We start from the raw sequence: 25,186 nt of genomic DNA on the forward strand, positions 1-25,186 counted from the left end.
TTAGTACACTTAATTACACAGGCCCAGTCTGTTCCAGCCAAGTATGATAAGTGATGTGTCACTGGTAAATCACTGGTTATGTTTCACCCAACACCCTCATTATATTATATTACCATGCACAGGAAATGGGAAACTGCACACTTATAATTGTTTATGCTGAGGTGTTCCTATATACTTAGTTATCATGGGCCAGCTTTTTGTTGCCAGTTTCCTGATTGAAGTTATGACAGAGATATCCAGTAGATAAGTGAGAACTATGACGCCAGATGTTATAGAATTTTGCAGTTTGCCGGAGAGCACGATTTTGTGGCAAAATTAGAAAGCCATGCGATATGAGCTTGTTGGGATTGCATTAAAATTATTGCCTTCAGGCTCATTCGTACAAGTTGAACAATGACCAGCCCTTCTGGCTGTAGAACGTTCCAGCACAGTGATGTTGAGTCACAAGTTATTGGCAGCCTGTCAGCAGCCTGTGATGTTCTGGTTTTGAGATGTGCCAAACTCTTGGTGTTTGTGTGGTGTTAACGAAGTCGCACCATTTGTTGTTTCAACGCAGCTTGCGGGCATTGCGGTGGTGGTAGTGTCGGTGATGCTTCTGCTGGACAGTAGCAAGTACCTGGCCAGTACTGGGGAGAGCAACCAGGACAGCCACCTGTACTTCTCCGTCATCTACATCCTGCTTGGAGCAGGCTGCTTCATGGCTATTGTTGGCTTCTTCGGATGCTGCGGAGCCCTGAGGGAGAGCCCTTGCATGCTGTGCACTGTGAGTACTTTGCCAGCATCAAGGAAGGTGTTCCTCCTCCTGCTTGGCTTTAAAACATACTGAAATAAGGTCTGGAAACCATAGCAGTGGAGTGGTGAGGTCAGCGTTTATGATTACCATATCGGTTGTGGTTTAAATGACAAAGGCAGGTATGACCAATTCCTTCCAGTTTGTTGCTCTTGTTACGAACTTTGCACCGCTGCACCACGATTACGGCTTTGTGGTCCCGTAGCGCTCGTCACCCGTTTCGTGACAGAGCGTTGGTAGCGAAGACTCCGAGCCTGGCGTCGATGAGAATAACGAAAGGGACTTTATACATTATATACAGGTTATCATACAGGACATGAACGTGTCGGCACTGGGGCCGAGTGCTCACAACAAATGCGACTGTTCTCGCACGACGACGTCCGGCGAAAACGCGTGACACATCTCACCCCAGTCGGGAGCGACACTGTCTCCCGGTGGGTCGGCGGATTCTGTTTTCGAGGTGGCCTCCTCGCCGCTTTATAATCCCCGAGAACCATTGTCACTCAGACGGCCCAATACAAAGTCAGCACACGACGGTCGTCCGAGGGGTCCAACCAGCGACCGCGCTGGCCACCCGGTTCAAAGTTCGCGCGCGCGATGACCTCCAGGCAAAGGGAGGTGTGGCGCCGGGCTGTCTGGCACACGCCGACACGTCCAAACATGCGGCTCGCCGAGGCTTCTCCCGCTGCCTGACGGCTCAGCATCTTGACTTGTGAAGGGAGAATTAGGGCGCTCGCAGGATAGATTCTGCATCTTGCAGATTCGGAATCCGGGCTTGTGGTGATGGCACAACAGCATCCCCGCCCTCAGATAAGGCGCCGGGAAGAAGAGCTGCCTCCACGTGGCTCGGATGCCAGGCGCGCACGTTCGTCAGGCTCGTCCAAGTTCACGTCCAGTGTCGGGACGCCAGGTAACTTCACGTGCCCAGGTCCGACTCGCCAGGACAGGAGCTCTGCTCACCGCGTCGTCGCCAAGGCACCTTGACCAGCTCCGCTCGGGTCGTTCCTAAGACCTTGCTTCTCGCCACTGGTCCCGCTTGGTCGTTCTGCAGCTTGCAAAACCGACCGGCAAAAGGCAACACCCAACACGAACAAGTGCCTTCTGTCTCCCGTCAAACACCAGACAAGGCCATAATCCAAATCAACCTAACTAAATCGCTATCCCCTTTTGCTCCCGCTGCAACAAGAGGCAGGTGTACGATCTAGCACACAAGGCTCAAACAATCAGTTTTCAAATTAACAACACACCAAAATAGAAACAATTAATAATCAGCAATAATAATGACAAATAGAATGGTCCCCTTGAAATCGCTTTGGACCGAAAACATACTACTGAGGAAGCAAATGAGGCCATTCATTTTTACCCCGATCTCCCTGTGAACAGGACAGGTCGTCGCGAAGTAAGAGAAGGCAAGTAACGAGCAGGAACGAGTAGGCCACTGAAAGAAGCGAGGCCTAGAATGCACGACTTAGAGCATCAGCGTTCGCGTTCAACCTTCCCTTCTTATAACGGACAACGAGGCTGTGCTGCTGTAGGGTCATGCTCCATCTCAGCAAACGGCCGCTTTTAGAGGACATGCTACTTAACCAAGTTAGAGGGCAATGGTCTGTTTCCACAACAAACTTAGAACCGGAGACATAACAAGCCAGCTTCTGAACGGCCCACACAACGCAGGCGCACTCTTTCTCAGAGGTGCTGTATGCCTCTTCTCTACAACTTAGTTTGCGACTCAAATACAAAATTGGTCGTTCATGACCACTAGCATCTTCCTGGCATAGTACCGCTCCCATGCCGCGATCACTCGCGTCGCATTGAATGACGAAACCTTTCGAAAAGTCTGGTGCCGTCAGAACCGGCTTATGGCTTAATGCTCGCTTCAGCATTTGGAACGCATTTTCTTTCTTTGAGTCCCACGTCACCTTAACGGGCTCCGACTTCCGAAGTGCGTCGGTTAGCGGGCTGGCAAGGTCAGAGTAGTCTCTCACATAGTGTTGGTAATATCCAGCTAAACCTAAAAAGGCCCGTATATCCGTCTTCGTGGTGGGCCGGGGATAGTTCAAAATAGCAGCTACTTTGATGTCGGACGGTCTACGCCGGCCGCGCCCCACCACATGGCCCAAATAAGTCACTTCACCGCAACCTAGGTGACATTTAGCTGGTTTCACAGTAAGACCTGTCTCTTTCAACCGGCTCAACACGACTCGCAAGTGCTCCAGATGTGATTCCCAAGTGTCCGAAAATATGGCAACATCATCGAGGTACAGCAATGCGAACTCGCCTAAACCATGAAGCACTCTGTCCATCAGGCTAGAGAAACAATACGGCGCGTTTTTGAGGCCGAAGCTCAACATGAGTGGCCGGAATGTTCCAAGCGGGGAAACGAAGGCGGCATAGCGGCTAGCCCGTTCCGTAAGGGGTACTTGCCAATAGCCTCTCACGAGATCCAGGGTAGAGATATAATTTGCCTTCGACACTGTCTCTACCCTTTCTTCCAGGTTCGGTATGGGATATGTCTGATCTCGGGTTATCGCGTTCAGACGCCGATAATCGACACATGGCCTCGGATCTTTTCCTGGAGCCTGGACTAGTATCAAGGGCGACGTGTAGTCGCTCTCACTTGGTACTATAACCCCCAAGTCACGCATGCGCTGAATCTCCTCAGCCATGATTTTTTTCTGCACGGGCGAACAACGGTACGGTTTACTGCGGATCGGTTGATCAGAGGTTAACTCGATGTCATGCTCTAGGACCGTTGTTCTTCCGGGACGGCTCGAAAAAACCTCCCTAAACTCTGAAACGATTCCCTTTAAATCCTCCTTTTGGGCGGCACTTAGACGCGCTTCCAACGTCAGCTGTTCCACCATTAGCTCTAAACCACATCCCTTCATATCAGCCGTCGTCAGGATTTCGGCCCCTTCCTCATCGTCAGCATTTATCGTCATGCTTATAATCGCGCGACGCTGAATGTAGGGTTTCATCAAGTTACTGTGGTAAATTTTGTTGGGCCGTTTCCCTAATTTAACTTCGTAGTTGGTATCGGAAAGCTTAGTTACAACCTTTGCGGGCCCCTCCCAATGAACCTGAAGCTTGTTTTTTTTCGACGGTCGCAGCAACATCACTTGGCTACCTTCTTCGAAGGTGCGTTTTTTTGCTGACTTGTCGTAGTATTCCTTTGACAAGGTTTTCGCCGCCTTCATGTGGCTCTCTACAAGATCTTTGGTTTTCCCGAGCCTCTGGAGGAGGTCGAGGACGTACGAGACTACATTTGGGTCGTCGTCACTGCCTTCCCAAGACTCTCGCAGCATGCGCAACGGAGTTCTTAGGCTCCGGCCATATACAAGCTCCGCGGGGCTAAAGCCGGTGCTCTCATGGGGAGCCGATCTCAAGGCGAACATAGCGGCGGGAATGCAGGCCTCCCAGTCACAGTGACGCTCAAAGCACAGGGCTCTCAATATTCGCTTCAGCACCGAGTGCATCCGCTCTACTGGGTTAGATTGCGGGTGATAGATGGAACTGTGCACTACTTTAATGCCGCATCTTTCCAAAAAAGTAGAAGTTAGGCAGCTGGTAAAGACGCTGCCATTGTCGCACTGAATCTCGGAAGGGAACCCGACGCGTGCGAACATTGAGAGCAGAGCGTCCACGACCTGGGAGGAATTTAGCTCCTTAAGAGGTACTGCCTCGGGGAACTTGGTCGCGACACACAGGGCGGTCAGAACATACCTACAACCGTTCGTTGATTCTGGCAGAGGGCCTACAATATCGATTACTAGTCGCCGAAAAGGTTCGGATATGACTGGCACCAACTTCATCGGTGCCTTCCACTTGTCAGTGGATTTGCCGATTCTCTGGCAGGTGTCGCAAGAGCGCACGAATTGTTCGACATCCTTCCAACAATACGGCCAATAAAACTCCTGAGCCATTCTAGCCTTGGTCTTTTTCAAGCCAAGATGCCCTGCCCACGCATTTTCGTGCGCGAGTTCCAGTAACTGTCGGCGATATTTCCGAGGAATCAGAAGCTGTTCATATTTGCGACCCTGCTTATCTGTGTAGCGGCGGTACAATAAGCCAGATTCCTCGTAAAATGAAACCCTCTTTTTTTTCACTCCCAGTTTGACGCTCTTCATCAGATCGGCTATTGAACAATCTTCCTTTTGCTCGCGAATCAGAGTTTCTCTTTGAACTGCAGCCAGCTCCTGCCAGCTGGCGGAAACCGGAGCGAGTAGGGATCCTGCGTCGCCTAACTGCGGCGTCGTGTCCTTATCGCGGCTAGCACGGGACGCGTCACTCCCATTCACTTCCAGGACACGCTCGACCAGGCCAGCCTCCGAGCTCTGCCTCTCCCGTGCCTGCTCGCCACTCAAGTTACCCTGATCAGTCCGTGTGCCGCACCGCTGTTCGCTCACCGACTCAAAGTCAAGTTCCCTCGACAGCTGGCGCGCTTTGGATCGCGTGAGGGCCAGGTACACCACGTCGGCAAAGAATGATTTGCCCTGATCCTTCAGCAGCTGCTCCGAGCTATTTGAGAAGAGGTAGGGAAAGTGCTCCGGGAGGGCGGCAGACACAGCGGCTTCTGTGTTAAGTTTCCCAAACTCTCCTTCAATGGTAACCGTTGCGATCGGTAAACAGACACTCTCCTCCTCGGCCACTTGCCGTATCCAAGCGCACTCTCCCGTAAAATTACTCGAGGAGACGAAAGACGGGTGGACAACGTCCATAGTTGCTGCAGAGTCTCGAAGTGCTCGGCACTTCTTGCCGTTTACCTTAATTTCCCGCATATATGGCTCCAATAGTCGTATGTTTTTGTTAGTTTCCCGTATTGTCGCAAAAGCAATTTTCTTTGGGCAGCTCGCTGCGATGTGCCCTTGCTTTTTGCAATTGTAGCAAGTTAACGGCTTCCGTTTTTCAAAAGAACGCGTCGTATCGTTTCGCTGCTTGGGACCATCGTTAGCATTCTGAGATGCATTCTGTCCTTCCCTTACAGTTTCTTTGGTAAGGGACTCATCTTTCCAAAACTCGCGATGCGTGATTTGCTTCCGTTCGTCGGACTTCCCGGAAAACCCATCTCTTCTATCAGCTTTTTCTACGCGCACTGCCTTGCTGTGCAAGCTGCGGCGGGTGTAATACTCTTCCGCTAACTGCTGCCTTGTTTAGCTTAACCTCCTTTAGCCTATCTTGCAGCCAGAGCCGGACATCCTCATCAATGCAACGGTAGAACTGCTCCAACGCGATGCATTCGACGATTTTGTCGCGGTCGTCGTAAACCTCTTCGCCCTTCAGCCATTCCACCAGGTCGGCTTTTAGACGAAACGCGAAGTCAACATTCGACTCCTTGCCCTTTTTCGCGTACCGGAACCTCTGCCGGAAAGCTTCGGGCGACAATTTGTACTTCCGCAGTAGCGCTTCCTTCACATCACTGTAGCTCTCAAACGCCTCTTTCGATAAGCAAGTTATTACGTCTGATGCCTCCCCAGGAAGCAAGGCTAACAGATTCTGTGCCCAAAGGGATCGCTCAATGCTATTCCGTTCACACACGTGCTCAAATTTCACGAGGTATTTGGCCATATCCTCTCCGACGACAAAGGGTGGAAGTTGATCGCGTATTCTTGGAACGTTAGAAGTGAGACTAGGCGCCGGCGAATTATTTCGGATCTCCAACTCTTTCATTTTAAGCTCGTGCTCACGTCGCTCCCTCTCTCTCCTTTCCTCCTTTTCCTCTTCGCGACGTTCCTGTTCTCTCCTTTCCTCCTTTTCCTCTTCGCGACGTTCCTGTTCTCTCCTTTCCTGCTCGCAACGTTCTTTCTCTTTCCTTTCCTCCCTTTCCCGACGTTCATTGATATCCGCCCAGGCCTCAGCGGCTTCCTCAGCCGTTACGTCCCCAGTCCTCATGACCTCAAGGATCGCATTCTTTCTTTTGGTTGAGCCCAACTCAATGCCCAACTCCTCACAAATTTGGAGAAGTTCCTTCACCTTGTACTTCTCCATCGTTCACACTGTCCTCCTGCTGTTTACCCTTTTTGAATATACCTGCCGTACGCTACTATAACACTACTAGTAAGACATATGCAAGTATTTCACACACTGCCCTGTTTACCCCCTCAGCATCCCCTGGTTTTCAAAACACTCTTACTAGGCTTGAAACACACAAGGTTATCACAATGCAACACCAAATCCTTCCCTAAGCTACTATAACCTGTGTCAGAGAAAGTCTGGTGTTTGAGGTAAACTTCAGGCACTCACCGCGCCGAGGTAGCTGATGCCGGTCAATCCCGTAGCTGCCATCCAGTGTTACGAACTTTGCACCGCTGCACCACGATTACGGCTTTGTGGTCCCGTAGCGCTCGTCACCCGTTTCGTGACAGAGCGTTGGTAGCGAAGACTCCGAGCCTGGCGTCGATGAGAATAACGAAAGGGACTTTATACATTATATACAGGTTATCATACAGGACATGAACGGGTCGGCACTGGGGCCGAGTGCTCACAACAAACGCGACTGTTCTCGCACGACGACGTCCGGCGAAAACGCGTGACACATCTCACCCCAGTCGGGAGCGACACTGTCTCCCGGTGGGTCGGCGGATCCTGTTTTCGAGGTGGCCTCCTCGCCGCTTTATAATCCCCGAGAACCATTGTCACTCAGACGGCCCAATACAAAGTCAGCACACGACGGTCGTCCGAGGGGTCCAACCAGCGACCGCGCTGGCCACCCGGTTCAAAGTTCGCGCGCGCGGTGACCTCCAGGCAAAGGGAGGTGTGGCGCCGGGCTGTCTGGCACACGCCGACACGTCCAAACATGCGGCTCGCCGAGGCTTCTCCCGCTGCCTGACGGCTCAGCATCTTGACTTGTGAAGGGAGAATTAGGGCGCTCGCAGGATAGATTCTGCATCTTGCAGATTCGGAATCCGGGCTTGTGGTGATGGCACAACACTCTGTTGGTGCTCCTTAAGTGTTGCACGGAGGCAGCATTTCATGATGCACTTTAATACAGTGCATTGCTTCCTTTTTTTCTCTGTGATGGCATGGCAATGTGCCATCTGTCGCTGTTATCCCAAGAGCAGCAGTATGTGCCGTGCTTTGCCCAAACGATGACAGATGGCGCCGTTGTTCCTTTCAGTAGGACAAGTACGTTCTTGCTCCCACCTCACTGCAGGAGATGTGCAAGTCTGATTTATTCTGAAGGAAATAGACATCTGCAGCATCCCAACCTGGTACAAAAAAAGAAAGGAAAGTGCCACCAAGGCTGTTTCTATGCGAAATTGGACCGTGGACCAGCCAGTTGTATTGACGGAAGAGCCAAATATAGACTACTCCATAGAGAGTGGTCTACGTCGAGAGTGTTCGTCCTGTCTGGACTATTGTGTGCAAGTGTAATGCTGATATGCTACCGCTCTTGCAGTGCTTTTCTGTTGAGTGCTCTCGCTTGTGTTCACAATAACAGTCCAGAGTGCGTTATGCCGATGCACAGGTAGCTTGCATTGGAAAGGTCTACGGTTTATACAGGTGATGGGCCACTGATAGCAGGCAGATTGATACCAGAGAATTTTATTCTGAGGCATGCTTCCGAACATTTTTCAGCAGTTAGGCCAGTTTGCATGCATCCAGGCACAGCCACATTATTTTGTCAGTGTGTGACAGTATCTCGCCGTTGTTTCTCACACTTTTTGTCCTCTGTTCTCTTTGCAGTTCTTCATATTCTTGGTGGTCATCATTGCTGCCGAAGTAACTGGTGGCTTCTGGGCCTGGATGAACCTGGAGGGTGTAAGTCTTGCACGAAGCGCAGCATAAGCTTGCGACTTGGTGATCGTGACACTAATGATATTAATAGAGTCAAACATTGCCATTATAATTATGTTGCATCCAGCATGAAAATACTTACCTTTATTATACTTATGTTCGTTATAAGTGCACACACTGATATTTGTTTTTAAAAGAAAGGAACAATATATTCATCATTGCGTCTATGCAAAAAGAATTCAAGCATACGTAATGCCTCAAATGAGCTATCAGATGGTCTCTTGCCAGTTTTGATTGCCTGTTAGCATAATTGTCACCACACACACAAAAAAAAGAGCTAAAAAACAACCATGCTAACAAATCCACACCATCTAAGCTCACCAAGATGTTCTTTTGAATTGCATTTGATGATCTGTTGATGGCTTGCTGTGCTAATATGCAGCCCATGTGAACAACGCTAAATTACAAACAGGTATTGCGATGCCGTTAAAATGCAACGGCACGATCGGTGCTATCACACAAGATTGGCATGTTGTTTCACCAGCTACAGGTCAGCCAAGCCATTGGCCAAAACGCACACGCACATCCAGAATGTTGTTTCAAGTTGTTAATTAGACATTTTTACTACCAGAATACAGTAGAACCTCATTCACACATTCTGAAAGAAATGCAACAAAAAAACGCACTAACTGGGAAACGTATGACCCAAAGTCACTAAAAAAAATTTTATAGACTCAACTGTAGTTAACACCTACTCAATACGAAGCATTGTGTGAAACATTTCAGCGCGAGGCACCAACGGACACATGCCGAGCTGGTGGGGTCTGAATGGCAGGTCCACAACGCACGTAGCCATTTTCGCAGCTTCGGCAAGCTTTTGTTTGAACTCCTCAAATTAGGCTTGGGCCATTAGGTTCTTCAGGCGTGACATTTCAGCTGGAAGTTTTGCCGTGCCAACTCGGTGAGAATAATTACAGCCTGAGATGCACTTTGTCGGTTTCCTATTGCTTCGTGCTTTAAGAGGGGCAACAGGAAGCTGAAACAAAATTGAGCTTGTTGGCAATGCTGCTGTTGGTATGTGCACCACTCGCATTGGCATTGCGGGGTGCCTAATGACTGTTTTGTTTGCTGTTTTGGAACTATGCCCTTACGACATTATACTTGGCTTAGGCTTTTTGTCGTTCCATTAAGCCCTCTTTGATTGTGCGTCTAGTTTCATTCAGCTCGAAATGCCCCACGGATGCTATAGTCCACCAGTCACACAACCATGGTTATTCTCTCCCGCCTGTCGCCTCAAGCCACTACGTACGTCACTCTACTGTCGTTCCAATCTGTTCCCAATGGTTTCTATGTACTATGTCCCATCGCTGACATACTGCTTGAAAAAAATTTGGCCATTCCCCATATCATGCTCGTTGTTCCAGGCAATCAGACTTCGCTCCCTCTCCTTAATTTTAAGTGCTCAACTCAAATTCTTTCCAGAGGCATGTCTTTGGGTGACATCTCACTTGTGAACGATTGCGAGATAATCGGCTCTTGACGCCGAAATTCCATCGCCCTCTGCAGGAATCTCCGATTCGTTGTCTCTCAAAGACAAACTTGGCAAGATAATTGCACCTGATCTTCTTCCGGCACAAGCTGCTGACCTCCGCCATCGTTTGGAAACTTGCCGCGACATTTTTTACCTGGATGGCCATCCTTTAGCCGAGAAGGCGGTGGTCACCCACTGTATCTAGACTGGAGATGCCAATTCGATACGCCGCTGGCATTACCGTGTCTCGTATGCTGAACGGCAAGTGATACAACAAGAAGTCAATAAGATGTTGACTAAAAGGGCTATCGACCCATCTTGCAGTCTGTGGGCATCCCCTGTTGTCCTTGTCAAGAAGGACAGCAGTTGGCACTTCTGTGTGTATCACAGACACCTCAACAAAATCGCACACAAGGATGTCTACCCCTTCCCGCGTAATGATGATGCCTTGGACTGCTTGCACGGAGCCAAGTACTTTTCCACGATAGACCTCCTATCAGGCTATTGGCAAATCTCAGTAGATGATTGGACTGTGAGGAAACAGCCTTCGTAACACCTGACAGCCTCTGCCAATTCGAGGTTATGCCGTTCGGCCTTTGTAATGCCCTGGCTACCTTCGAAAAAATGGACTCCTTACTTCGTGGCTATAAATGGTCCCCATGTCTGTGTTATCTAGACGATGTCATAGTTTTTTAACCAAGTTTCACAAGTCATCTAACACATCTATCGGCTATTCTTGCTGTTTTCCGACGCGCTGGCCTGCAGTTAAGCTCATCCAAGTGCCACTTTGGATGTCATCAAATTACTGTTCTTGACCATCTCGTCAGTGCTGCTGGCGTTCAACCGAACCCTGACGACATTCGCGCTATCCAGAACTTTCCTGTTCTGTCTTTTGCCGCAGATGTAAAAGGCTTTGTTGGGCTATGCTCATATTTCCATCGTTTTATCAAGAGTCATCGTTAAGATTATCACCAACTTACTTAAAAATGACGTTGCTTTCGCACTTGCTCAAACCAAAGCCTTCTCCGCCTTCGTACGCTTGCTCACGGCTCCCCCATTGCTGGCTCATTATGATCTATCTGCCACCACTGAACTTCACACAGATGCCAGAGGCCATGGAATTGGAGCTGCACTTGTTCAATGGCAGCGTAATGCAGAGCACATAGTTTCATTGCTGCCTGGCGTTAGTTTGGGCCGTTGTTAAATTCTGCTGCTACTTGTACGGCTGCACATTTTCCGCGGTTACCAATTAACCACGCCTTGTGCTGGCTCTCCTCGCTTATACCCGTGTCACACGGGCGTTTGGAAGGCCTTCCAACCGATAGTCAGTTGACTCGAAGGTCAAGTTCGAGCTGCTACATGGGTGGTTTCGAAGGCCGCCGAGTCAATAGTCTATTGAGTCAGCGGAGCACCCTACAACTCTATCGAAATCTCGATGGCTTTTGAGCAATGGAAGCGGAAACAGCGCGAACATGCCCTCTCGTTCACAGTGTACTGGTACTCACGGTTAGAAAGAACAAATCAAACCAAATGCTCTAAAAATACTATATACGAGTGTTATTCATTATTCAATAAAGTGTTTTTGCCGCTTGACATGTGCGAACAGACACCAAAACGGCAGCCGCATCGAGCTGCGCAAATGTTGCTGCAGTTTCGCTACTAAACAACTTAAATACTAGACATATATGTATGGCAATGTATAAACAATATTTTTTTAATGTATAAACAAATATAAAAGAAATCATAGTGCTTTTAAATGGTTTTAATGTTGTTTAACTTTTCGTAACATGAAAGCGAAAATAAAGATGCGCAGCGCCACACAATTTTGCGAGAAACGCCTGAACCATTCAACGGCCTTTTCAAAAGTGCCATGTAGCAGCGCGACAACTCCTTTGAGTCGATAGAGTTGTGGCGTTTCAAAGGCCGTTGATTGGAAGGCCTTCCGAATGTGCCCGTGTGGTACAGGTATTAAAGACCTTACTGGATGATTGGGTAGATGGGTGCTATGGCTCTAAAAATATTCGTTTGCCGTTTTATATAAGTCGGGCCATTTGCACAAGGACGCTGACTGCCTCTCCCTTCATCCTGTTGTGTGTCCTGAATATGATGCGCATGACACCGACTCTTGCATCCTAGCCATTTCTGATCTGCACAACATCTTCACTAAACAACGGCGTGATGACTGCTTTTGGCGCGTGCAAGGTGCGTCTCTGGCGCCTTTTCTTGTTCAAATGGGATCTAGCTGCCTGAAAAATGATCATACAATTGCGGTTTGGTGATGTACTGAATGTTAGTGCCAAAAGATCTTATTTTCTGGGAACTAATTAACCATTAAGAAAGCATAACTGTATTGGGTAACTTATTGTGTTCTTGATTGCAAATTTTGGCATTGACAAATCGTATGAAATGGGATCATATCGACGAAGTTCTACTGTATGTAACTAGGAACTGCTGAGCAAACAAATATTCACTTTGCTGTAACCTATATTGTCCGAGATCCTGCATATTGAGTCTCATTGTATTAATAGAATACTCATTGATCTAAAGTGTCACCAGTGAAATGTGTCATGCTTAGCTTATCACAAAGGGTGCTACAGCAGGATTAGCCAGAACCATGCCGGTGACGTGCACTCACAAATCTGACTCGGATCTGGAATGGCAAAGCACAGTTTGTGCAGGAAAGTAGCTCCAACACACCAACCATGTCCACTTACCATGCCGCTGAGGCAGTCGTTTCTCGGAGATCAAACTTGGCAAAAGGCTATCACCACGCATGAGCTAGGGGTGAGTTGTGGAAGGCATCTCAATCCCCACAATGCGCAGAAGCCAAGGCAGACGTTGAACTGTTACATCAGAAAGAAAAGTAACCAAAAATTGTCAGCATACTAATTGCATCATGGAATTGAGAATGGATACAAGGTCAACATTGAAAATCTTGTAGCCACAGTGAGCACAGTAATGGAACAACATGAGTGAGTATGATGTGCATGTAGCAGTGAAGCCGAAACGAGACACACTTGAGAAAAAGAAATGGTGGTACATAGCTCCTTTGATACAATGCAATGAAGAAGCCTTGGGTGAGCAACCTGCTCAGCACTCAAGTGGTTTTTCCCAGATTGTGGCAAAAACTGTTTTGGTATAGCCGTAGCTTTAGCCATCCTTCGTCTATTTTCTAGTCTGATTGTGGCTCCCCTTTGCGACTTGTTCTTGCAGTTTGAGAAAGCAGTGAAAGGCCAGGTGCAGCACATGATGCATAAGGACTACTCTGTGTCCGACGTCATCACCAAGACCATCGACACCATGCAGCATGATGTAAGCACACAACAAACCTTTTCTTTTTTCCTGTCTTGCGCATTGGGCGCACTGTAGTGTCTGCCACCAGCAGAGGTGCTCCATAATTCAATGAGCCCTATGGCCTTGGCCAGTCAACACTATAATGGTGTAAATTCAACAGTCACATGCGCTTTAGAAAATGTTGTGGTCTGTTCTTTTTTTAATATTATTATTACTTTGCTAACAAAATCCATGTGAAAGATAGCACACCACAAGCATCTGAAATTTGTACTGTTCTAAAATGCAAGCAATAGTTTCCCAGTTGAAATAAGGGTTCTCAACCAAGTATGACAGGAACAAGTCAAATGTATGGAACAGTTGGGGCCTGAAAGACAGTGATAATTGCAGGAAAACTGCAAAACACATCAGTGATTTCATCCCTTCGTACTGTACTGAACGTGACACGTTGCAGCCTCCTGCCCCCTGCTGTTTTTCTAAGGTTTCCTGCTCTGAATTTAACCATATGACTTGTGGGTGTGATTGACTCGCCGATCTGCAGTGCTGTCTTTTCTTAGTAGGCAGTATTAATTTTAGCCTTTGTCAAGCTCTACTACGGCCTTTCGCTTTCTCAGTGGTTGGTGGTTAGATTACCATTGGTACCAGCAAAATCAGTAGCTATGTGGTATGCAACATTGTCACCATCTGTGTCGCATTCATAGTTCATTGGTATAATTTGCCAATACAACATTTAGTGCATTAACATTACAGGCTACGTGATATGAAAATGGCCTTAGTGTAGCACATTTATTTATGTTGTGTTCATTTCTTTGTACGCAGGGTTGGCGAGTTTCGATTTCTCTTGAGCAAAAGTATGTGCCCTTACTTAGACCCAATATAATCCCAGTGATATGAATAACCTCAAACTTGCTTTACACAGGCTTGTGGCCATGTCATGCATAGTGATAGGGGTCATGTCGTGCATAGTTGAGGTACTATAACATATAGACTTGAAGAAATAAAAATAAAGCATCATTTCATATATGCACTTTTTATAGGTACGTTTCAAGAAGGAAATAGGACCTGTGTGAAAGAGTACCAGAGCAAAAACTAAAATACTTTTATCCTTTCTTTCAAATGGGTAATAGAGCTGTGATGTTATTAGGATCGTCACGTTGCAAAGCGTGTGACGCAAGGAAGATGGAGGAGACTGTGCATGATGAACAAACACACAATTATATTAGACGGCACGTGAACACGAAAAAAAATGTCTTAACCTAGACCCACACATACAAGGTTGTTCGTAAGTAGGAAATAATGTAGTCTCACGAGGTTGTGGTTAAGTCTGGAGTGTGGTGACACGTGGAGTCCTTGACGTGAAACGCTTGTTCGTCGAGTGATGACCGGCGTGGTGGTAGAGCTGACGCAGCAGCACGGGGCAGGAAAAGGTGGACGGCCCGCAGCTCCGTGGACGCGAACAGGCCACTCTGGAGTCTCGAGCAGGCCCCAGGCGCTCATTTTGATGACGGACGCCCGGTCACCCGAACCTCGCGCGTAGAAGCGGGTTCGAGGCCGCAGCAGGCCGTTCCGGGTCTCGTGCAAGGCAGCGACCTGAGGCGTTCCCAGTCCCGAAGACGGACGCCCGGTCAGGTGAACCTCGCCAGGAGATGTCGGTTCCTAAGGCCCGGTGGCCCTAGTCGCGTCGGCGTTCCGAACGATCTCCGTTGCGCGAGCCCCTTCTCCTGCGCCGCACGAGCCTCCTTCCTCTTTCTTTTTCTCTTGTTGAGGACCGCCGCAATATCGTCTGCTCTTGCGCTCGGTCCTTTTTGTGTACTTCTTCACAAGAGCATATACATTGTCGATGGAAAACTAGACCAGTACTCTCTCTCTCTCTCTCTCACCCGCACAAACACACACACACACCTATGCCAGAACTGCTCGTAAGAGCAGATGTTGGACATATTTCCAGCAAAGACAGCCAGTCAATGGCAAACAGAACTTACGAACAAAAGAAACGTTTTCTAGTGTCTCAAACCAGATAGGTCTGTGAAAAGTGGTTGTTATATCTGTAGTTCGTGATACATGGACTCTCCCTAAAAAAATAACTGCACTGAAGCTGGCGTCAGCAGCTGCAATTCAGCAGCACTTTGGTGCGAAAACCAGATTTTGGTGTCATTTTTGTTCCTGCAGCTAGCTGCATATTTCAGTTAGAAATGTGTGATTAATGTATGAAAAGTGTCGTTGTATAGCTATTTCGAAACAGCGCCTGGTTCTGATCACCTGTAATTCCAGAACTACAAGCATAGCCGCATTTTTTTATTCAAGAGGTTACAGTATATTTTACTACCAGCAGTACTTGACCGTATTCTGTAAAGAGATCAAGGCATTATAGCTGGCCGGAACGTAAACTTCGGAAACTGCTTCGGCATGATGCTGCCATTTGGCAGAGGTCTTGGACATCAGGGTCACCAAATTACAACTACACGTTAGCCACATAAGAGACATGAAATTACATTATCTATGTCGCTTTGGGCAAAATAAAGAAAGGAAAAGAAGAAATCTTTGAAAGGTAGACCATTATCAGCAATCGGAACCGTGTAAATGAAGCATTGCCGAACCGTGATCTCCTGATAATGTCTTAGTAACCGCCGATCCTTTGCAACATTGTTTGGCAATAGCATGCCAACTCGGGCCAGATGGATATCGACAGTAAAGAAAGGAACACATGAGCGGACGTTGATCCCACGGTGAAAGGACATAGCTAGTCATTCAAAATTGCTGAAATAGGTGTAATGCGCGTGGTACTGCACGGACAACTCTGCAAAAAACGAGATTGTATCGCCATGGCATCCAATATTGCACCGGTGCGCACCCCTGGCCATGCTGTTTACGCTGTACGCCTCCTCCTCCCCCCTGGAGGCTTGCCTAAAAGTGAGCAACCTTCTTTGCGGCTTTGAAATCCGCACGCAGTGGTCGCTCGCTCATCTAAGAAGTCGTTATCATCAAAGCTGTTTGACTGGAGTGAAGCGCGCCCGCCCTGCTGAGCACCCAGTTTGGTTGCGTTTCAGTGTTCCGTGCCTTAGTACTTCGTGTGCACCTTCTGTTCATTGTAACAGCACAGCGATGTTAAAAAAAATGTTTGTTATATCTGGAAGTAGTTTCAATAGTGTTGCATCTGGGTCACAACCCCCAAGGGTAGCGTTGGCCTGGCGGCCTGGGGCACAACTGGAAGCATCCGAAGGTGCTGGCAAAGGATGAGTCAACTGCTAACAGAACAACTTGTTTATTATAGCATCGCAAAAGAGCGGCCGGTCAGGTCGACCGAGGTGGAGAGACGGGAGAGCATGTTACTCGATGGAAGAAATCGGAGCCTCTCTCTTGGCGTCCGGGGGCAGCTGCTTTTATACTCTCGGAGTCGAGCGCTTCGGATGGGGCGCACGTGACGGCGGCGCACGGACACATTGAGACGAGTAGTGGCGCATCCGCCGGGCCGGCGCCGGTCAGACCTCCTCGCTTCACAGTTGGGGAGCTCCTCTCTCCGGCTGCCGCACTTTGAGAAGCGTGGGCACCAACATGTATGCACACACACACGAAGACACGTGGCATTGAAACATGCCTGGACGCGCTTGGCAGGAAGCGTTGCAGCAGCGCTGAATGGGCCAAAATGTCCACCGCTTCTAACGAAGCCCCGGCGTCCGTTGCGTCCGCGCCGGCTATGCCGCACGTCGTAGGCGAAACGTAACAGACCCCGCCTGGAGAAGGGGATCCCGATGGTCACGGGACTGCATCCGCTGTCAGGAGGGATGTCGCTCGATGGTGCTCATAACCGAAGTTGGTCGTCCCTCGGCGTTTCTTGAGCGCAGTGCACCGAGAAGGCCTCGTTCTCACGTTCAGGTTCACACAGGACAGTGCAAAGCGACTTTGGGAGAGTTGCCATTTTTGTTCTCGTTCCCAGCAAGCGTTAGAACTACGCCGAAACTCAACCGCTCAGTCAGCAAGCACGACACAACCCTCACTAAGCCATGCCAGGCTCTTTCCCCTTTTATACTACTGCCTAGTTCCTTGCTACTGCCTAGTTCCTGCCTAGCAAGAAGGAACGGCTCCGGATGGGGTGCAGATGATGGCGGCGCACGGACACGTTGAGACGAGTAGTGGCGCATCCGCCGGGCCGGCGCCGATCAGACCTCCTCGCTTCACAGTTGGGGAGCTCCTCTCCTTGGCTGCCGCGCTTTGACCAGCGTGGGCACCAACATGTACGTACACACACGCACACACTCAAAGACACATGGCATTGAAACATGCCTGGACGCGCTTGGCAGGAAGCGTTGCGGCAGCGCTGAACGGGCCAAAATGTCCGCCGCTTCGAACGAAGTGCCGGCGTCCGTTGCATCCGCGCCGGCTATACCGCGCATCGTAGGCGAAACGTAGCAATAGGCAGGGTTGAAAAATCGCAAAGGTGCTGAAATGTGGTCGCTATAACCGATAGATCATTATATCTGGGATCGTTACATGTAGGTTCGACTTAGTTTAGAGCGGTCAGCTCATGCTGCTGCATTTGTGTGTTACATATCTGCTTTACCATCACAGGAATAAATTGTCATCTTTGTCGCGAATGAATCTACAGGCTGCACTGATCTGCCCTCGGTCCAGCAGCTTGTTCCTTGTTTCTGTTACAGGTGCGAAAAAAGAGTACCTGAACATTTTGCAGCTATAGAATTTGGCAACGCATGACATTTCCCTTTCTTGATGTTGAAATAGACTTCGTGGACATAAGCTTAGAGCAAAACGAACAAATCTTGATTCATGTTGGAAGCGTGAGACTTAATGTTACCATCCCTCAGAATAAGTAGTGATTTGATCTCGCTCACTTAAATGTACTGTAACCGTCTGCTATACTGCAACAGTGCTGACAGGCCAATAGTGCCGAGGTGCGTAGAGTAATAAATTGAGCACAGAACAGGAGAGCACGACAGATATGTCGCAACTCTTTTTTTTTCTTTCTTTCAATTGAAGAGGTCATGGCAGCAGGCAGCTTCGTGGTGTCGTCTAGGTTGTGGATGATGCATCAGGAGAGAAGCTGCTTAAAGAAGCCTACGTAAAGTTTTATGCAAAGCCAATTCTTTGTTGGTTGAAAAGGATCGGACAGTCACTGGCAAAAAGTCAAAACAGGTAAACACTACGGGTGACAATACATGCAGCCACATAGCAGAAACGATAGTCTGCGTGCACACAGCGGGCATGGCAGCAGTTGAAAATGAAACGAAGCCATCATTCTGCTGCCGAATCGTCTGAGGGGAATACGACAATGTGTCTGTCTATCTTTTGTGTTCGTTTCCAGCCAAGTTTACTGCACACCAGTTGTGTGCAGTAAGGAAGTGCTGAACTCGTGCAGTATACTAGAGGGTAAAATATGAACGAAGGAGATCATAAGGCAGAGCCCATCAGAAACATTTGAATATTAACTTGACACATGCACCGGCTCGTATGAGTGCTGATAGAGTTGTCACGGTCTTCTCGTCTGCACTGTAGAAGCGGACTTTTAGAGAACCACAATCTGGGCAAGTTAGTGTGTCATTACCTTTGAAGGTATACCAACCAATACACAAGCCAGTAGACAAGGGATGTGACAAAGGCAGCCGTACACTAGCACTACTTGCAACTGCCAAAAATTTAATCAAGGAAATCTGAAGAAAGAAAAAAATATGTATATTGAGGGACAGAATCTGTGGTGAGTGAGCTAATGGCTGTAAATGCAACATTTACTTCATTTGAGTTTGGTCATTGGTAGTTAGTTTGGTAGTTGTGAGCAGCACTGGTGCACGTCTAACTTTTTCACATCTTTTTTCTTTTTTGTCTGTTGACTCCTATGAATTAGAGCTCTGGAACGTGGCCGAATAGACCATTAGCGTCATGTATGGAATCTTCAATGCGAGTTTGGAATTGAAAAATCTCTGTAGTGCCTCCATTTAACGAGTTCTTTCGTTCTTCTGTCATTCGTGGTACTCACCTGCGTTGGCACCTTCCTTCAGCTGCGCTGCTGTGGAGTGGAGGGCCCGCAGGACTGGGCCTCAGCCCGTATCAACCAGAAGCCATCAGAACAGGGTGGCATTGTGGAAGCGGGCGTGGAGGCTGGCATCCGGGCCCTGGGGATATACCAGGTGCCGAAGTCGTGCTGCGTCGAGGAAGATTCGGCCTCCTGCGAAGTCAATCGGCAGTTTGGCGGAGTAGGGATGCAGCTGCATGGCCTGCACCCACAGGTTGGCACCACCCCATTTCATTTTGCAGGCACAAAACCTGCAAGTGTGTTTTCCCATGCATCTAACCTTAACCTAACCCTAACCTAACCTAACCTTGTTTAACCTGTTAAGTTGTGCCCACTTACAACAAACACCACTACAGTCGACTCTCATTACAACAGACCCTGACAGTCCGGCAAAAACCGTCGGTTTTATCTGAAGTCCGTAATTTCCAAAATGCCTCACTTCCGAAACTTTGTTCGCGATGTCTAACAACTTTATTGCAAAGAGTGAGTGACGAACGCTGAAAGTACAAAACGAACAAAGAAAGTTGCAGTTTCGCCCGAAAGGTGAGGCATTGATTGCGATAGCAAATTAAGCAAGATAAGTGCAGCAGCAGCCGCAGACGAATTGACCTTCGTGCTGTCTCTCGCTTCAACGCAAACTAAACTTAGCACAGTGCATACGAAGCTACCGGCACTGGGCACCCTTTGTCCACATGGCAGATCGCTTTCAATATACGGCTCCCACGCCGTAAGCAGCAGCCGCCGGAGTAGAACCGCCTTCTCTCTTGACCCCCTCCTCCCTCCCAGACAAAAGAAGACGGCGCATTTCCTCCCCACCGTCCTCTCTCTCGCGCGTGATATTGAGCCGCGATCGTTGGCTGACCCTCGCAAGTCAGTCAGTCTGTGTCGACACGCAGAAGTATGTTTTATAAGCCTGATCTCGAAAAAAAATTGCTGCTGATTTTGTCCACTGTAGCCAATAGTTTGTTGTAGCGCAGTCCGTTAAATGCAAACTTCATTGTGTTAATAAAATAGGTAGAACGAACTAAGGCTGAAATATGATCCATTATATCTGAAAGTCTGTTGTACGTGGGTCCATCGTAATGAGCCTAGACTGTATCACACAGGATGCATTTGTTATAGCTGAGTGTTCGTAAAACGTGGACACGTAAGAATAAGCCAACGAAATGGTAAAAGCTCATTTTTGTAGTTATCAGTAAGCGTGCTTTAATTCTTCAATTGCAACCAAATAATCATAGATTCCAGGTTGTTAAAAGCATGCATATGTCTATAATGAAGGGCAGTCATTGAGTAACTTCCATTAATGTCCGTTCTCAAGATGTTTGGTCATTCTGACCTTGCTCTTCTTGCCAATGGCACAATTATCACCTTTAAGTGTGTCATCTGTGGCGGCATTCGAAAGAACACTGGGGTTTCATCAACATGCACCACTGCGCGTGCGCGAAAAAAAGAAAAACAAAGGTACAAGAAAGTGGTGCATGTCGGCTGTGTACTTGTATGTGTACATTGTGGAATAAACTTTAGTTGCAAGTCTGCGCCCGTCCTTGTCCCTCTCTGTCTTTGTGGTTCGTGTGTTCGCGCAGTTAAACAATGTTCGCTGAGGCCCCATGAGTGGGATTGAGCAACAGCTTGCAGCAAGCAGCTGTAGACAGCTGCATTAATTGTGTGCCGCCAACAAATCCACAAGAGAAGAGACCCACTCATGGGATCACACACAGCAGTTTCAAGCGATGGCCTGGGGCTTGAGGCCTTATCACAGATGGGACTAGAATACTACTACAATTCTGGTGCACCCTAGATGGAACCAGCCCCAGTTGGGCCAATCAGTTTTTGGAAAGAAGGAATCACGGCTATGATTGGATGCCAATATAACAATAGCGTAGGGGGAAAAGATTATACTTATATACTCGGGCTGAATCAGGGAGACTGGGAAGTAAAGATGTGCCAGCAGGTGAAATGAAGTAGACACATACCGTATTTACCCGCGTATAACCCGCCCCTGCGTATAACCCGCACCCCTAACTTTGAACTCGGCGAAAAAAAACAAAAAAACTCGCGTATAACCCGCACGTTTACCTGAAAAAAAAAATGAGCGCTAGAAAGATGCAACTCACACTCAGTGATCATTTCGTTTTCAGAACATTTATTCAAACGACCGCCACCACGTCACTGGTTATCCGATTCTTAATCGTCGCCGCTCTCACTACTGCCATCCGAGGCTTCATCGCCACTCTCAAAGACGTAGTCGTCCTCGGAACCATCCAAACTATTACTGATCGCACATTTTTTAAAACTTTTGCGCACCAAATCGGCCGGTATCGCTTTCCACGCATCCACGATCCACTGGCACAGCAATGGAATATCAGGCCTTCGCACGCGTCCCGTCGGTGTGAGGGCGTAAAGGCCGTCGGCCATCCACTGGGCATACAGCCGCTTCACGTGTGCCTTGAACGGCTTGTTCAGGCACACGTCGAGTGGCTGTAGCATGGACGTCATGCCGCCAGGTATTATGACGAGGTCGGTGCTGGTCTCGGCAAGGCGAGCCTTCACCGCATCAGTGCAGTGGCCTCTGAAGGAATCTAGTACGAGCATCGACCGGCGTGCCAGCAAGGCACCTGGTCTTCGCTCCCAGATTACTCGAAGCCAGTCACCGACTAGGCCACTGTTCATCCACGAATTTTCTTCCGCACGCACAACGATTCCTGGGGGCAGTGGAATGCTAGGTAGCGTCTTGCGTTTGAAAATGACATACGGGCGCAGTTTCGTGCCGTCAGCCAAAGCGCATAGCATGACTGTGCAGCGCAGCTTGGCATTTCCGCCGGTCAGCACGCTGACTGATTTGGAGCCCTTTTTTTCCATGGTCGTGTCCATCGGCATCTCAAAGTACACAGGTGTTTGATCAGCATTTCCCACCTGAGACAGCAAATAGCTGTGCTCCTTCCGAAGTGCGATAACATATCGTTGAAAGTTCAACAACTTTTCCTCGTAGGCTTCAGGAAGCCGCTGGCACATGGTTGTTCGCCGCCGCATAGAAAATCCATGTCTTCGCATGAAGCGCTGGAGCCATCCACGGCTTGCACGAAACTCACGTGGAATGTTCAATTCCCGGGCCAACTTCAGGGCTTCCCTTTGCGCCATCTCAGTCGAAACAGCGTGGCCACGACTTCTCTGCTCCTCAATGAACTTCGCAAGCTGCGTCTCGAGGTGGGGGTACGCGCCAGTCTTCGGACCCCGAAACGCTCGCCTGTCCCGGTTCGTTGCTTCGAGACTCTCTTTTTTCTTCCTCCAGTCGCGAATGCACGACTCGTCGACGTCATGCTGTCTTGCAGCAGCTCTGTTGCCGATTTCTTCGGCGGCGGCTATAATCTTTAGCTTCTCTTTCGCTGTGAAACACTGCCGTCGAGTCGCACTCATGATGCCAAAACAAAGCAGGCAAACAGTGCAAACTGGGGTAAGTACACTAAACAGCGCCTAACGCGAGGCTCAACAATGCTGGCCCGGCTGGCCTTTCGTTGGCCCTTCATCGGCTTGACAAGCGTCGATGACGATGGGGATGGCGGACTACACGGGGAGGCCGCCGCACATTGCGGTGAAGCCGACCCCCCCCCCCCCCCTCCCAAGTAAAAAATTCGCAGATAACCCGCACCCCCACTTTTTAAACGCGTTTTTTCACATTTTGGTGCGGGTTATACGCGAATAAATACGGTATGTCTCATCGAATGGCGTTTGCTATTCAGATGTATTCGATTCCAGAATTCACTATTGAAAACTTACGAATAGTTTGCGTTCGAATGTAATGCATAACAGCACTTTGAAGTCTCGAGGGCGAGTAACCAATGCAAGTGCAGACTGTTCCGAATGATTCTGCTGCTGGAGAGTCGTGGCTGTTGCGCTGAGGCGCACCAGTTCCTGAGTGAATTAATACACAGGATTGATAACTTCTGCTTAACAAGTTCCCTAGCTGTCATTCAATACAAACGTCCCGTTTCGGGGTAGCCTGGTAATGTGCTAACTCATTTCAGGCAAGGAAATTTTTGCAAAGCAAATTTCACTTTCTTTACCTCTTCCTTCGACTTTTGTGCTGCTGCTGCTTCCGTAGTTCTGTTGTAGTTCCCATGAAGGGGGCAAAAGTAGGAGAGGGAAAAGATGGTGCGAGACGGTGAGGAAACAGCGATTGTGGGGAAACTGAATGTACGGTATAGTACACTTTCGCTATTTTTGAAAGATAAACACCGTAGGGTGTAGCATACGCTATGGAAGCGGTTGCACATCAAATTAACGCTTCCTTCTGTGCCCTGCGCAGTAACTTGACGGCCATGGCATTGCTCGAGGTCGTGGGTTCTGTCCCAACCGTGGCAGCCGCATTTTGACTGGAGCGAAATGCAAAAACACAATTGCACTTAGATTTAGGTGGTGCACGTTAAAGAACACCAGGGTGTCTAAATGAATCCGTAGTCTGCCACTATGGCATGCCTCATAATCCGAATGTTGTTTTGGCATGTACAGCCCCATAATGCAATTAAAGTTTCACACTTCGGCCACGCGGGAGTTCTGAACTGCCACTGCGAACGAGTACCGAATCCCATGGAAAGTGATGTACTCATTGCGTAACGGTCCGCTATATTTTGGTATCGGAGGCGAATCTAGTTTGTTATACCCATTGGCAGGATAACGTCACTTCATTAAAACGAGGTTTTACGTACATGGATCTCTATGGGGATTTCAAGGGGAATTTCACTTATACCCATTATTTCATTATATCCGATTTCGTTATAATGAGTTTTGAGTGTAGTCACAAAACATTGCATGTCATGTTGCCTTTGCTGACTGCCCACTTCTTTTTTCCCATCTACAGGGCTGTGGAACGGCTCTTTGGAATGGCCTGTACAACAATCTTGTCCTTGTTTGTTGCATTGGCCTGGGAATTGCAGTGTTGCAGGTGAGTGTAAAGACTTAGGGCTCAGTCACACCGGTGACTTGCAAAGGTTCTGCAACCAAGTTGTTCGCACAGTGACTGTTTTGGATTGGTCACTCAGCTGCTAGTTTTTTCAGTTGTGTGACTGCTGTCGCATAGCTATTGAGCAAATGAGCAGCACAGCAGCAGGATGTTGGAATGCACTAACATTTATTCGATGTGGCAACGGCGCATAGAGCAGACGTGAATGACAACAATCGCGAGACATTTCTGTGTGGCAGCGGATAGGCCATGCTTGCCGGTGGGAACATCGGTAACCATGAGTTGCTCCTTGGTTGCCAAGCGTGGTTGGTCACAGGACCGCTGTCAATTGCCGGTGTGAGTACACCATTTGCTGAAAGTGTAGCCCTCTGTACAGGCTATTGCTCGACTGGCCGAGTAGGTACAATGCCACTATCAGTGCTGGCATTACTTCATGTAGGGATATCTTGAAACGCCAAATGCTCAAGACATTGCAGGCTAGCCAGCCAATGCCTGCTCTCGCTAAAGTGTGAAAATGCAAGATACAGTCGCAAAATTTGGTGGTTTCGCTGTCCACCACTTGTCCCTAAATTTGGAAACTCAATGGTTTCTGTGACCACCCAGTGATGCACTGCAGGGTTTAATGTTGTTACAAGGTTTAACGCTGAGAGTGTTGCTGTTTTTTGCAGTGAAGGTACTACTTTGTTCATAGATTGTGATCTCATACAGAGAAGGCATGCAGCCCCTAGTTCTACGCTGGCCAACACTATAAGACATGGCTGAAGCTATGTCAGGAAACAGCATTTGTGGGAAGATTGCAGCGGCTCTCAACAACACTTTCATGCATATTTAAAGAAACCTTTTCTCGGGGACGAAATGAAG

General features: G+C 48.5%; 1 protein-coding gene across 2 annotated transcripts in view; it reads left to right on the forward strand.

Annotated features, from left to right (window-relative positions):
• Positions 1–25,186, forward strand: part of LOC135904895 (CD9 antigen-like) — a 110,633-nt gene that overhangs the window by 81,775 nt on the left and 3,672 nt on the right. For both annotated transcript variants that reach the window (XM_065435885.2, XM_065435884.2), the window contains exons 2-6: positions 557–763; positions 8,474–8,548; positions 13,269–13,367; positions 19,355–19,582; positions 24,224–24,307. In XM_065435885.2, the coding sequence (XP_065291957.2) occupies positions 557–763; positions 8,474–8,548; positions 13,269–13,367; positions 19,355–19,582; positions 24,224–24,307 (693 nt within the window). The remainder of the gene's footprint in view (positions 1–556; positions 764–8,473; positions 8,549–13,268; positions 13,368–19,354; positions 19,583–24,223; positions 24,308–25,186) is intronic.

This window comes from Dermacentor albipictus, chromosome 3, assembly GCF_038994185.2.
Source record: "Dermacentor albipictus isolate Rhodes 1998 colony chromosome 3, USDA_Dalb.pri_finalv2, whole genome shotgun sequence".
In the NCBI taxonomy this organism is placed as follows: Eukaryota; Metazoa; Arthropoda; class Arachnida; order Ixodida; family Ixodidae; genus Dermacentor; species Dermacentor albipictus.